Source organism: Theobroma cacao, chromosome 4, assembly GCF_053813885.1.
Source record: "Theobroma cacao isolate CCN51 chromosome 4, ASM5381388v1, whole genome shotgun sequence".
Classification (NCBI taxonomy): Eukaryota; Viridiplantae; Streptophyta; class Magnoliopsida; order Malvales; family Malvaceae; genus Theobroma; species Theobroma cacao.
In genome coordinates this window covers 20,909,333-20,925,379 of record NC_142642.1, presented here as the reverse complement: position 1 = coordinate 20,925,379, position 16,047 = coordinate 20,909,333, and the positions used below count along the sequence as shown (strand labels likewise).

The following is a 16,047-nucleotide window of genomic DNA, read 5'->3' as shown; positions in this document are numbered from 1 at the left end:
CTTTATTTTTATGAAGAAAGGTGATTTGCAAAGAGAGAAGAAAGGGAGATCGATTGAGGGAGAGAGAGGGGTACTTTTTGGGAGGGTAATGTTAGGATTATTTTTAATGGATGAAGACATTTTTAGAACAAAAAAAAATTCTTGAAAAGCTGATGTGTTTTTAAAATAAGAGAAGAGAGAGTTCCTCTTTGGAGTTTTTCCTGAAGCCTTTTTATTTTATTTTATTTTTTTTAAAAAATATTTTTTAAAAGCTTTTCAAAATTCTGTTTGACTAGAGGTAGATAAGCTGAGAGAAAGTCAAGCAAAATAGATGCTAAATGTGAATTATAAAGTTGATAGGCAAAGGATTTCTACACTGGATAGTTGGTTAAATAAAATATAGTAATTTAAAGTGAATGTAACAATGGTTTTCTTATCTTTTATATACATTTCAACGTTGATAAAATTATTTTTAAAAATAAATTAGTAAGCATACACATTTACGTAAAAAGTAAGAGTAATTGATACAAGTTATAGTAGGTGTTTGGCCCAACTCATGAGAGAACTTTGTTATTTTAAAAGTAAAACTAAAATGTTTGGTTTTCAAAATTTATTTATTTTTACTTTTGCGGTAAACTCATTTAAATATTAATATGTGATAACACATACTTAATGAGATGTTCTACATTCTCACTGTACCTTTCAAAAACTCGTAAAATTATACGAAGAAAGGCATTTCTTCACATTCATCATTTTTATTTGTTTCACTTTATATCTTTTTATCTATTTTAATTTTTTATTTTAAAACTAAATTAAAATATTATTTAATGGTTCCTTACATCTTACAACATTTATGTATTAAGTTTGTCAAGTACTATATTAATTTCTTTTTATTACACTTTTAAACACTCTATTCAAACAACACTTCTTATAACATACTTTTAAACTCTTGCATTATATTTTTATTATATTTCATTTAAGCTCTCCTTTGATTTTAAGTTTATATAATTCGATCTTTGTATGATAGTTGATTTCTCTTGCTTTCCTTGATCCATAAATAATGCTAGTGTAAAACCCGACCCTATAAATACATGTCATGACATACATGCACTGAGTAGTATGTTATTACGCTAGAAAAGCACCTACGAATAAACGAAACCTGATATTGTACCTAACGGTACACTTAAATTGATTTAACCTCGAACTAGTTCAAATAGGAATTGTAGGATGAAATTTAATATTTTATAGTTCAGGAATGACTAAAAATGATTGTTCGGAGTTCGAGGGTTCATTTGGGGTAAAATTAAAAATTTTGATATTCGAGGGCAAAATCGTCATTTTGCCACCTAAGATAATAATTTGATCATGGAGTGAAATTTTTGACCAAGATTAACTATTTGGAGTATAATTTAATGATAGGAAGTGAAAAAGTTTAATTCTGGTATTTTTGGAGTGTAGGGGCAAAATCGTAATTTTGCCACCCACGGACAAAATTTGAGATTTTGAGAGAATTTAGATCAAATTTGACAAATTGGAGAATGGTATGAGTATAAGGGATGAAAAATATGTCTATGGGCAATTTTTCAATTTTTTGGGCAAAAATGTAATTTTTCACTTTTACGGGGGCAAAAGTGTAAATTTCAAAAATTACTCCACCGAGACTTTGGATGAGTCTGAGAATTTTATCTAAGCTATGAATATATGAGACAAGTGTATGGTGAAAATTTGGAAACAAATGGATGAAATTTTAAAAATGGGCCAATGGGAAAGTGACATGTGGCATTTTTTTATGATATAATATTATTTTAATGAAAAGTCAGCCCATTTAAACCCAAATTTTAAGTGCTGGCCGGCCATAAGGAAGAACAAGAGAGGAAATAGAGAGGAAAGGAAGAAAAAAAGAAAAACCAAAGAGAAACAAGAAAATTCAAAGGGAATTCGCAGTTTTCGACCGTTTACGCGTCTAACGGTAAGATTTTTCGATTTTGGCTTGATTTCTACCTTTCCTATGCCTTTATTTCCATTTAGCATGCTTGAGGAGAGAGATCAAAAAGTGATATCAAGGGCTGGATGAAATTCTAGGGGAGAGAAATTGAAATTTTTAGGTTTTGATTTTTAGTTAAATTGATAGTTTTAGTTAGTTAAATGTGTTTAGAAATTAAATTGGGCAAGAAATCATTAAATTTTCACAATACCCACTCTTGGCTGGATGCTCAATGCTGTACAATGATGATGAATTGATTTTATTCTAAGGAAAATGAAGAGAAAATGATGAAAAACGATTAAACGTGATAGAAAAACAAAGTAGAAAATTAACCGACTTAATGTCCCATTTTTGGCCGAATTTTCCAAGGAAGGGAGTGAGCTGATTTTGTTGTTTTTAGAAGGTTATTGGCTGATATTTAATGGTTAGAAATGTTGGAGAGAGAATGGGATGATTTAGAGCTAAAATGGAGCGCGTTAGCAATTTATCGAGCAAAGTGCCAAAAATAGGTTAATATCGCGTTTAAGCCGTTTTAGGCTATTGCATTTCATACCATGCATTAGTATAGGATTTAAGTTAATTATATAGTGATTTAGCATCAATGTGATGAATTGTGTAAATTTTTGTAATGTGTCTAGGAGGAGAGCCTTCCGGAAAAGGCAAAGAAGTCGTACCCGACGAGTAGTGATCGGGGCGCTTAGAAAGCTTTTAGTTTGTACAAACGGTGAGTAAACTTATTATTATTGTAAATTATCTAGAGTTTATTTTTAAATGCCTTTTATGTATTTTATGAAATGAAAACAGGATTTTTGATGTTTTAGGAGTAAATGTGATAAATAAAAATATATTGTATTGATTATGAAATTGAGTAATTGGAGGCTGCAAACTGACTTGAAAAATATATATTTTCCTAGGAATGGCTTATGAGAAATGAGTATATGTGGCTATATTTTGTGAGTGCATTTGGGAAAGTTATGTAAGTTGATTTTACTATGCAGGCTGGATAAATAAATAAAAGCCACGTTATACTGTCGAAATTTTATTAAAATTGGTGGGTTAGTCACTGCAGTGACGGGTTTTCGTGGACTGCCTATTAGAGGGGCACGGTAAACCCAGTTATATAGTTACTCCGGTTGTAGAGGCGAGGAGGGTAACTCCCGGGGCAGTATTAGAGCTCACTTCACGTCGAACCCCCACGTGAATGTGTAACTCGGCCAACGCCAAGGAACGGCTGGTTTTTTTTAAAAAAAATGTGTTTCACGTGTGAATATTTTAACACCCTTGGCGGACTCGGTTAGATACCTCGGCCAAGGTATCCCCGAGGATTAGTTTTGGCTTGAGCCTTGTTTTAATAAAAGACGTAAGCCTTAACAACTGTTTTGGTAAATTACAAATATTTTATGGTTTAAGAAATAAATTGGAAACATTATGAAATGGGTTGAAATTTGTTGTTTAAACTTGCCTCCATTTTACTCGCCTTTAGATATTATGATAATGTCTGTTTACTCATTGGGATTTTATAATCTCACCACCCTCCTTTCCACCCATTTCAGGTTCAGTATAGACTGTAGATAGCTGATCTCATCGAGGACTACCATTGGATCTGCATTTTTCAAACCGTAGGTTCACAGTCCTCTTTACTTTTGTTTATTCGGGGGCCCTCTTGTTATTGTAAATTAAATTAAATATTTTGGCTTACTGTATTTCAATATGTATAAATTCATTTAGCTTTTACGCTATAAAAATTATTCAGTATAACTCTATAAATATTGTTTTATAAGAAAATAGAATATTTTTCTTAATATTTCTTTTATTTTCTTATTATATTCAAATAACCGTAATTTCGTTTTAAATGAAGATTTTAGACTTTTAAACTCATTTTGAATATGAATTATGTGTTTTGTACTTGTATATTACGTTTTAGCCAGTTTCAAAATTTTTGAGAAAAAAATGACCAAAATACCCTTGTGTGGCGAAAATTTTATTTTGATTGTTTTTGATCTAAAATAGTGTATATTCTCTAAAAACTCGATATTTAACAACGATTGCTCACAGGAAAGGAAAGAAACTGATATGTAAGCCTTCTGGGGTTCCGGTTGGCATTCCGGATAATGAGTGTCAATCAGGGACGTTGCTGCGATTGTCATGGGCCCGAGGGAGGTTCCGGGTCGTGACAGCTAGTATGGTTTTTGAAGAAATAAGCTAACTATTAATTAATTGCCCAATACACTATATATGTATCCAACCTTTTTTTATTTGTTTTAATTGATTAAGGGTAACATGCATAATGTATTGCTTATGTTATCAACTATTGTAATACATTGGTTATGTCAAAATAAAAAAGAAGAAAATCCATAAAAAATAATAATAAAAAAGAGAAGAAATTTCCAAAATAGAAAAAGAAGTTAGTCTTCAATAATGGAGTATGAGGCAGATAGAAGTTGCTATAAACACCCCCGCTTTTTTTTAAATGATATAGCTTCTATTATACTATGAAGAAAAACATCTCCAAAATGTATAATTAAATAAATGTCATATTCTGTATTTTTTGACAATATTTAATTTTTTTTAAAAATATTGTTTTGGAATATGGACATTTCGCACCACATTAGACCAATTCAAATTATAGTAAATTTGATAAATGATAAATATATTATCTATATTTTAGATATTTCAAGATTCATCTACATGTTGTGGGATCTATCAAGAAAATAACGTAATTTAGAGATGTATCTAAGTAGGAGATTGTGATAGCCATTGATTTGTAAGGGGTTTCAACTATAAATAGGGGTCATCCTACCTTTATTTTGTATCACAGTTATTTTTTTTCCAAGTATTGCTTTAGTAATACATAAAGAGTATTCTCTCAATATATCTCTTTTCAACCTGTTTTTATTATTTTTTTACAACATATTATTAGCATGATCACCAAAAGAGAAGGTAATTTTCTTGGTTCTTCATCAACCAATTAGATTTTAACTTTGTATATCTTCTAGTCGGCTTGAAGTTGACAATAGACCTAGAGCATCACTTCGGCACCTGAAGCTGCGGTGGGCCTTCGCGAATCCCTGTAGTTGTCATAATTAATTTATGGGTCCATTTTTGTGTGTGTAGAATTATGACAAATATCGAAAAGCCCAAGTTCCACATCTTGGAAGTGAGTGGAAGCAATCTTCTATCCTGATGCCTTGATGCGGAGATGCATCTCCAAGGGTAAGGTCTTGCTAACACAATTATTATAGATGAGAAAGCAAATGACAAAGAGAAGGCTAATGCATTGATCTTCATTCGCTGTCATTTGCTTGAGAGCTTGAAGACTTAATATTTATCCATCCGAGACCTTGAGATCCTGTGAACGAGGTTGAGAGAGAGGTATGATCATACCAAGACAGTTATCCTTATTTAGGCATAGTATGACTGACAGCATAAGCTGCAGGACTTCAAATCAGTGTCTGACTACCACTCAACCTTATTTGTTATTGTTTATTGACTGGAGTTATGTAGTGTTAAGCTCACTAAATCAGAGTTATTAGAGAAAACTTTTTCCACCTTCCATGCTTTAAATATTGCATTGCAACAACAATATCGGCAACGTCAATTTAAGACATACTTGGAGTTAATTTCTGTCTTCTTGACTATAAAGTAAACTAATGAACTGCTGCTCAAGAACCATTATCTTAGACTTGTTGGCTCGAAAGCATTGCTTGAAGCAAATGCTAACTCTAGTAAGAGTATAGGTTGATTTAAAGGCTGTGAACATAGGAAAGGGCATAACCCAAGTAGGGGTGGGGGCATATTTAACCACTTTAGGAAATCCAACCTTGGCTCGAATCATGGCAAGGGCAAGAAGCTTGTGAAGAAGTATGATGAAAGTATTTGTCATTGTTATGGCATAGTTAGACACTGGTCACATACCTGTCGTATGCTAAAGCACTTTGCTAATCTATACCAAACATCCCTGAAGGATAAGGGCAAGCGTGTTGAGACTCACGCCATTGAGAATTCTACTGCTATGACCAACGTCGAAGCTAGCAATGCCTCCGTTAATATGATTTCCCCTGCTCTTGTAGAAGCTACAATATCCTTGGAAGTTTTTGATTTCTTCGAGAACCCTGATAACTAGGATAAGGCATCAAAATGGTGGAAGATAGCCCAAACTAAGGATTTGAGGATTTTAATTTTTTTTCATTTTTTATTTATTACTCTTGGTTGATTTTTCCTAAAAAAGAATAATATGGTCATTTAATAAAATTATTATGAAATTGATTCAATATTTATTATTTGAAATTTTCAATCTCATGACTAATTTACAAATTTTTATGATACTTGACATCTAAAGTTGTCAATACAAGTGCAAATGGGAACCACCGAGAAAAAGGAAGATGTTTGTTTGCTTGATAGTGTAACAACATATACCATACTTTGTTGCAAGCACTTTTTCTCAAGTGTGACATTGCGTAAGGCAAATATCAATATAATATCAAGTCTCATTGAGATTATTGATGGCTTCAGGAATGCCACAGTTGCTTTGCCAAATGGCACCACTTTGCATATCGAGGATGCATTGCTAAGTTGTAGATCGAAGAGCAATTTACTTAGCTTCAAAGATGTACACCGTAATGAGTAACATCTTGAGACAATTTATAAGCAAAATAAGGAATGTACCTACATTACCTCTTATAAGATGGGCCAGAAGACCATTTATGAAAAGTTGAAAGCTTCAACTATAGGATTATATTGTGTCACTGTTAGAGCTGTTGAATCCCTTTCATTATTGCATAGAATTCAAATTTGATATTTATGGACTAATATAATCGGCAAGTGCGCCGTTTCGATATTTTATGGTATTAATGGATGTATCTTGCACATGGTCCCTTGTTTGCTTTTTATCTATTCGCAACATCGCCTTTGCATGTTTACTTGTGCAAATTAAAAAGCTTCGAGCACACTTTCTTGATTATCCAATCAAGAGCATAGGGATGGATAGTTTTGGTGAATTTACGTTGAAAAGCTTTGATACGTATTATGCTTCACTCGGACTCAAGGTTGAGCACCTAATTCCACATATTCATACTCAGCATGAATAGGTAGAATCCCTAATTAAATGCATCTAAATTATCGCACATACTCTTTTATTGAGGACAAAGCTCAACTCTTTAGCATGGGGTCATGCTATTTTGCATGCGACGACACTAACTAGATTGTGCCCCACTGCTAGCCCCTTACAATCTTCCATACAGTTGGTTCTAGGCTATGAACTAGACATTTTACATTTACGCATTTTTGGTTGCGTTGCACAAGTGCTTGTAGCATTGCCAAAAAAGACTAAAATAGGTCCCCAATTCCATTGGGGCATTTATGTTGGTTTTGATTCACTGTCCATCATTAGGTTCTTAGAACCAATGACGGGGTGACTTTTTTACTGCCAGATTCGTGGATTATCATTTTAATGAGATAGTGTTTTCATCAATTGGGATACATAAGGCTTCCATGGTTGAGAAGCAGAAACCAATTGAGAATTTCTCCTAGAATGAGAAAAATCTATCCCATTTAGACCCAAGAACTCCTGAATGTGAAAACGAGGTGCAACGCATAATCCATTTACTAGCTATCGTTAATAGACTTCTTGACGTATTAAATTATATTGCCAAGGTCATGAAGTCTCATATTCTAACTATGAATGCTCCAACTAGGATTGTTGTTCCTGAAGGACAAGTTAAAATGGATCAAAATGGCCTACGCATGAAGCATGGAAGACTGATAGGATCAAAAGACACTAGCCCTCGAAAACAAAAGGGGAGGACTCAGGAATTCACTCTAGAAAAAGCTTGGTATTGAGCTTATTCCATAACAGGCACGAACCCATGAAAAGGTCACCTACCTTGGGAATATTGAGATCTTTGTAACATATTAAAATGAGATTTGAGATTGGAATGAGATAATCATCGATGATGTATTTGCATTCTCAATTGCTCATGAGATTATGAACGATGATTATGAACCGCGATCTATTATCGGATGTCGTCAAAGGCAAGATTGGCCTGAGTGAGAAGAAGCAATCCAGGTTGAATTGGCTTCCCTAGCTAAACGAGAGGTTTTTAGACCTGTAGCTCGAACCACCGATAATGCAAAGTCTTTTGGATACAAGTGGGTCTTTATTCAAAAACCAAATGAGAAAAACGAGGTCGTGAGATATAAAGACCAACTTGTAACCTAAGGCTTTTCTTAAAGACTTGGGATTGATTATGATGAGATGTATTCACTTGTAATGGATTCAATTACCTTTCATTTCCTTATTAGCATAGCTGTTTCTGAAAAATTGGAATGCTTCTTATGGACGTTATGCGACATATCCATATGATTTATTAGACTATAATACTTATATGAAAATTCCTGAAGGGTTCAAAATTACTAAAGCATACACTTACTGCAACTTATTCTCAATAAAGTTGCAAAGATCTTTATATGGGTTAAAGCAATCCGATTGCATGTGGTATTAACGCTTAAGCGAGTACCTAATTAAGAAAGGGTACAAAAATGATCCTATTTGCCTATGCGTGTTTGTTAAGAAATCAAAAATTGGATTTGCTATGGTAGCAGTTTATGTCGATGATATGAATTTGATTGGAACTCTAGAAGAGTTATCTAAAACTGCTAAATATTTGAAAAAGGTGTTTGAAGTTAAAGATTTACGTAAAACCAAACTTTGTCTTAGTCTAGAGCTTGAGCACAAAGCAAATGGAATAGTTTTCCATTAGTCAGCCTATATTGAGAGATTGCTTAGATGTTTTAACATGGATAAGGCTCACCCATTAAGCACCCCTACGGTTGTGAGGTCTTTTAATCCCTAGAAAGACCTATTTCGTCCTAGAGAACCTTATGAAGAGATACTTGGTCTTGAAATACTATATCTCAATGTAATTGGGGCTTTGATGTGCTTGGCACAATGTACAAAACCAGATATCGCTATTGCGATAAATTTGTTGGCGCATTTTAGTTTTAAGCCAACCTAGAGACATTGGAATGAGATGAAATATATCTTCTATTATCTTTGAGGAATCGTAGATTTAGAATTATATTATTCCAGGGATTCTACTAACTCTGATTTAGTTGGATATGCTGATGTGGGATATAAATCTGATCCACAAAAGGCTCACTCTCAAATCGGTTATATATTTTACTATAATGGCACTGCCATTTCTTGCCGTTCTACTAAGCAAATGCTAATAGCTACATCCTCTAACCACTCCAAAATCATCCCTCTATATGAAGTTGGAAGAGAGTGTGTTTGGTTGAGATCCGTTGTAATACATATTCCTAATTCTTGTTGTTTAACATTAGTTACAAATTCTCCCATCATAATTTATGAAGATAATGCTATTTATATTGCACAAAGCAGGGGAGGATATATTAAAGGTGATAGGACGAAGCATATCTCGTCAAAATTTTTTTATACTCACGAACTCTAGGAAAGTCGATAAGTTGATGTTAAACAGATTCGCTCCACCAATAATCTTGCAAATCTTTTTACCAAGTCATTGCCAATGTCAACATTTAAGAAATTAGTTTATGGCATTAGAATGTGGCAAAAGATTGATTTGCCCCTAAAGTGGCGAAGTATCATTTACCCTAGAAGTGGTAAGCCTTAGAAACGTTAGACCCTAGAAGTGGCAATATGGTTCAATTGAGATGGAGCAATTATGGATTTAGTGCACTGTACTCTTTTTCCCTTTTATCTAGTTTTTGTCCCACTTGGTTTTTCCAACTTAAGGTTTTTAACGATATAGTAATAGCACGTCTAAGTAGGCCACCACAGTTGTGTTCAATCAGTGTTATGGAATATGGACATATCACACCACATTAGATCAATTCAAATTAGAGTAAATCTGATAAATGATAAATGTATTATTCACATTCTAGATATTTCAAGATTCATCTACATGTGGATATTATCTAGGTGATAATGTGAGATTTATCAAGAAGATAATGTAATTTAGAGATGTATCTTAATAGGACATTGTGATAGCCATTGATCTGTGAGGGGCTTCAACTATAAATAAGGGGTCACCCCACCCTCATTTTGTATCACAGTTAATTTTTATTCCAAGCATTGCTTCAGTAATACATAAATAACATTCTCTCAATATCTCTCTTTTCATTCTGTTTCTATTATTTCTTTTACAATAAATATAAAATAATAATTATGATAATATTATATTGATGGTAAATCTATACTAATATAAAGATAAACATTGGCTGAGTTAATATATCTTATCTAAAATGAGTTTTCTTCAAATTAGCTGCTTAAATGTATAACATAAGCGGAACTTTTAACAAACTTAACACCAGGTACTTCTCATTTCCTTTCATACAAACTATATACTATTTTTTTTAGTACAAGAGGGAGTATTATCTCAAATTCCATCTCCATGTTACCACCTAAACTACACTCATCATGAGTTCTACACAGTACAATCTCAACCAAAAGCTATTGCACTAACATTGTAGGTTTTACAAGTAATATTCATAATTTTAGCTAATTAATTTACAACATTGCAGAATTTTACAAGACATCCACAATGCTAGCAGCTTAATTTATCTTATACCATACAAACTACACATTCTTGGTGTTCTTTTTGGTACATCATAAAACGAAGGGGACCTCTCTTTCTTGCAACTCTATGCTATCTTTACCAGAAGAGCAGATAAATTGGAAGTCACCAATTCCATCATAGAATAGCCCACCAAACTCATCATCACTTCCTGCTTGTTGGTTCTTTGGCTCATCGTCTGCATCAGTGCTTTCATCTTCAGACACATTTGCATTCTTTTCTACTAGTTCTCTGAATATCGAAGATCGAAGGAGCAGGCCTAGTGCAGTAGGTGATGAAGTCTTGTTGTATGAGTTGACAGGAATTTTGCCTTCAACAACTTCTTGCTTTTGTGGAGAGTTTAAGTACTCTGTAGCAAATGAGTGGTAGAATGAGGGCTTAGATTCCTCTCTTGGACTGTAGCTACTTGCTAATGGTACTGATTCAGGTTCTGTCATTCCCAGTGATTCATCAGCGGCAACTGGATTATTTGTCCCTGGCTTTAACCATCTAATGTAAGTACTCAAATCGAAGTTGGTCACAGCATTTATCCCTCTATATTCAATTGCTGCAATGTCATAAGCGCGAGCAGCCTCCTCTTGGGTGCCTGCAATGAGATAAAACTTGTTGTTTAGGCAAGTAGAACCCTGTTATTTATACTAATCCGTATCTTGTTATTAATGGCTGAAAGGTTGCCATATTTAGCACAGGAAACTAAAGAGGCTTACTGTAAGTGCCAAGGTAGAGATATTTGTTGCCAAAGACTCTCCCTATTCTTGCTTCCCATCTTCCATTGTGATGGTGCCTGCATGTTTTTAACCAAAGAAACTTTTAGTTTTGTTGTGCTGTTGCATAAAAAATACAGATATTAACCACCAAATTATCAAGAAGATTACCTCGCAACTCCCCTGTACTTGGATACACCTCTTGAAAACCCACTGCTCTTTCTGTAACAAACAAAATCCAATTGATGTTATCAAGTAAGAATAAGCTTTAGATAGTTATCAGTTTGTGATTTGATAGATGAAGCCTTACCTTCTTAATGAGGCCAAATACTCCTCTTTTGCGACAGTTTGCATTATCTCAATCTCTTTTTCATAATCTGATATCTGCAGAAATCATCTAGGGAGTTAGATAAATTTTTTTTATGCTGCTTCTCGCAATATATGCAGAAACCAATGTCTTGAGGTTTTGTTTGTGAGATATACACTATCCATACCGGAAAATTGGTGAAAGTTGATGTCCCCCAATACTTAAGAGCAGCTAAATCATAAGCTCTTGCTGCGGCTTCTTCATCATCATAAGCTCCTGAGAATTTTAGAAGAGAACATGGTCATTTTCTCTGTAGTATACAAAAGATAATTCGCTGGGTGTTAAAGAAAAGTGAAACTTGATATAACAGCAAATTGATGATGCACTCACCAAGATAAACTGCAGGTTCAAAGTGTCAATTCCACCACACGGATCGATGGAAGAACATAAAGATCAGGCAACAGGTAAGAATCCAGAATTCAAAATTATAATGAAAAAGTGCAATGCAACTAAGAAACAAAGTTTACCTTGTTTTCCTTTCTTCTTCTGTGTAACATTCCAAGAGAGCTTATCCCACAAGTGGGCTTCATACCGGCCAGTCCACCGATGTCTGTTCATTTTCATGTAAGGCAAAAGTTAGCCATAGAGAAATAAAACAAGGGTAAAGTTTCTCTAGATGAAACAATCTCAGAATACTAGAAAGGTCTTGTTTGCACCTGCTGACTCCACGAAACCTTGAACTTCTTTTCACTGTGGTAGCCGCATTGGTTTGATCGTTTTGTTGCTGTGGCTGCTGACCTTGATTGTCATAACAGCCAAGAGCAACTGAAGCTGGATCTCTTCGCCTTCTTTTGACACACCTTATTGTTTGAATCTCACCATCTGCTGAACACATGCGTCGCCTTCCTTGGATTTGTTCATCCTTAACCAGAATCATTTCCATCTCTAGTTACCTTGATTCTTTTCTTCTTTCTTCTCTCCCTTGCTAATTTTTTTTTTTATTTCTTTGGCTGCTTGACCCATGGAGAGCAAGAGTCCGTGTATATATAATGCGCTTGTGAATTTTGGAGTTTTTATGTTTGATGATTGGTGTAGAAAATATTGTTTAAGTCAAAACAAGTGTGTCGATGATCTCTATGAGCAATTAAGAAAAGTTTGCAACGTCCATACAAATTTTAGGTGTCCATATTCTGTTCGCCAGCCAAATTATACATACATATATATATATATATTAAAAAAAACGATTGTTTAATTCATTTCAAATTTGATTCACAAAGTCGGTTTGGTATGTGTGCATCAAGTAAGGTCAAACATTTGCTGCCATTCCAAGGGATGTTAGTCTTTTGCAAGTTTTTCCTATGGTAAGACTGCCCTTTTTTGGTTTCAGCAGCTCACAGCAAGTTGTGAAACTCTGATTAACCATTAGAAAACCAAACCTCAACGGAGAATATTAGTGCTTCATGCATGGTTCCTAGAACACCCAACTTGATCCATTCGTGCTAGGGTCAAGACTCAAGACCTTTGCTTGTTGTAAAGTGACCAAATTGGTAGATTGCTAGAGATGGCAAAATAGGTTCTATTGCTAATAATTTAGAACTTAGAAGTAATCGCCTCTAAACCTCATGACAGTAGCTGTCCAGACAGGCTAAAAACTGTCAAACTCGAAAGCTGCTAAACATGCACGGTTGTAATACGAGCCAGGAAAATTTAAACAAACTCCAACTAAAAACAAAGAAAGTACTTGTGAGTAGAACTTTACCATGCCTGGTTCAGACATGGCGTCATCATATCAGACAAGTTAAATATATAACAAATTATGTTTGGTATAACTTACAAGAAATTGTCCGGAAATTCCTTTGAGCCTTTTGTTTTCTGTGAAAGGGGGTAAAGATCATAGAGTTAACTTTACATGGCATAGCACGGTAATTCATAGTGACACACTGACAGCTTTTGGGTTCAGCTTCTTTGGATTCCCCGTCCAGTTCGTTATGTTCTTGTGTACCATTTGGAACTGACACTCTTGGTACCTCTTTCCAGGGGCGCCTGTGGGCAGAATGGAGTTTGTTCACCCTACGAAGCTCTGACTGAGTTTCCTATGGAATCAACATGCAAATTATTCTTCTAGACAATGTGAACTTACTATTTAATTCAGGTTGGAGTGGGGGGTATCACAAGAAATTCCCTCTGTATTCTTCTTAGAAAATACTTAGATGAAGCATAACTTATTATCTTAAGTTCTCTCAGTCCACTTTTGTCTGGAATGAATACGAAAGTGCTACTAGGTTATGAAGGCCGATCAATAAGATATCATTGACTGATGGAGTCATGGTTATATCACATATCAATGATCTTGTATGTTCCTATCATAAATGTTGTTAAATGTGTGTAAGGAAAAACAAAAAAACACTACGATAAATTTGATATAGGACTGTATATTTTTAAAATATGCTATTAAAAATATTTTTATTAACACTTTTTCTATGCTTTTTACAGCAATATTATAGATTTGACTGCAGTATACAAAATTTTAGTAGTATTATGATTAAAATGTAACTATAAAGACACTACAAAAAAATTAGCCTTTTCCAACGAAATTTTTTGTTGGAAAAAGGCTAAATTCCGTTGGAAATGCCTATTTCCAACGGAATTTCAACGAAAAATTCCGTTGAAAATTCTGTCGGTAAAACTCTCGTGGGTAATACTTTTCGTTGGAAATCCGTTGAAAAAAATGAACTCATTGTAAGGTACTCGACTGGATTTTCGTTGGAAATGAAATTCCGTTGGAACTTCATTTCCAAAGGAAAATTCTATTGGAACTTCATTTTCAACGGAAAATTCCGTTGGAAAAGGATTTCCAACGGAAAATTCCGTTGAAAATGATTTTCCAATGGAATTAAAATGTTCAAAAAATCATTTGCAACGGAATTTTTCGTTGGAAATGCTTTTCCAACGAAAATTATTTGACTAGATTACCAATTTCCAAAAAAATTACCAAAAATTGCTTTCTCAAAAAAAAAAAAATACAAATTTCCATTTCGATAATAAAATATCCATTCACATCGACATTTGAATTTCATATTATATGAGCTTAGGATTATAGTCTATAAATATATTCAAGTTAATTATTTGTAAATTTTTCTTTTTGTCTTTTTTTTCTTTGAGTTGAGGAGCATAGTTACCACAGTAAATATTATATAAGTTGAATAGAGATAATTTCATTAAATAGAGAAAATTTTATATAAAACAGTTTTAGCACTAATAAAAATCTTTCAATATTATTGCTAAACATTAAGAAAATGGTAACAATCTTGTTGCAAAACATGAAGAAAGTGGTAGTCAACTTCTTCTAAGAGATTAAGATATGTGATTTCTTTTGTTTTTTATCTTTAGAGCTTATTTCGTGTGAGCACATACCAAGACAAATATTATACCTAATTATTTGTATAGAAGGTCTGTACAACTGTCTTCAAATCCAAGGAGGGGTTTTAGGATATACTCAAATTCATTCCAAGTTGACCATATGAAAGTTTGTCGTTATTTTTTGTTGTAAATTTTTTTTGAAATTAGATTTTGCTTATAGTTATCGACCTAAAAATTCATTAAGTAAATAGATAAGATAATAATGTAACAAAGATAAATAGTGTCACATGCTATTAGTTTAGAATCTTTAAGAGGAATTATAGTCATCAACAGTTTTGAAATTCATTCATAAACAAACTTCAATTACATAGCATGTTTATAAGCTCAGCAACAAGATCCCGTCCAAGCACTAACCGGAAAAAGTGAGCAAGCACGGAGATCGGCAGCAACAACGGTCTACGCTCGGCAAAACCAGAACTCCACGCTCGGCAAATAGGCTTAGATCCGGTCCAAGAACTCACCAAAAAAGTTAGTGTAGACACCTATTACACAAACAAATATATATAATAAAAATTAATCAAGAAATAAATAAAATAATCAAATAATATAATAAAAATAAAAATTAAACAAAATTAATTAAAAAATAATAAAATTAAATAAAAAATCAAGAGGGAACAAATAAGGACCGAAAAGGAGGGAGAAATTGGAGCTCTTTGCACCGATCAAGAACCCGTCGGCAAAGAGGAGAGAAAGATTCAAGTTTTTTTTTGTTAGATCTAGGGATTGCCAGTGGAGGGAAGAGATATTTAGGGTTTTGGCTGATTGAACTTCAAGCCACCGGTGGCGGGGAAGGTGAGAGAGAAGGAGAAAGCGGCCGACGAAGGAAAAAGTTTAGAGAGAAGTGAGAGGGTGGCTGCTGCTAGAGAGAGAAAGGGAAAGAAGAAAATGAAGGGAGGGATTGCTAGTGGAGGGAAGAGATATTTAGGGTTTTGGGTGACCGAGCTTCAAGCCATTGGTGGAGGGAAAGGTGGAGAGAAGGAGAAAGAGGACGACGGAGGGAAAAGTTTAGAGAGAAGTGAGAGGGTGGCTGCTGCTAGAGAG

General features: G+C 34.0%; 1 protein-coding gene across 1 annotated transcript; it reads right to left on the bottom strand.

Moving 5' to 3' along the window:
* Positions 1 to 10,465: 10,465 nt before the first annotated feature.
* LOC18601455 (AP2-like ethylene-responsive transcription factor SMOS1) lies at positions 10,466 to 12,529 on the bottom strand. Its single transcript, XM_007032396.3, has 8 exons — positions 12,303 to 12,529; positions 12,114 to 12,196; positions 11,977 to 11,985; positions 11,774 to 11,862; positions 11,590 to 11,663; positions 11,451 to 11,501; positions 11,283 to 11,359; positions 10,466 to 11,161 (listed from the first exon to the last, which is right to left on the bottom strand). The coding sequence occupies exons 1-8, from the start codon at positions 12,527 to 12,529 to the stop codon at positions 10,608 to 10,610; spliced, it is 1,164 nt and encodes a 387-aa protein (XP_007032458.1). The 3' UTR covers positions 10,466 to 10,607.
* Between the last annotated feature and the right edge of the window lie 3,518 nt (positions 12,530 to 16,047).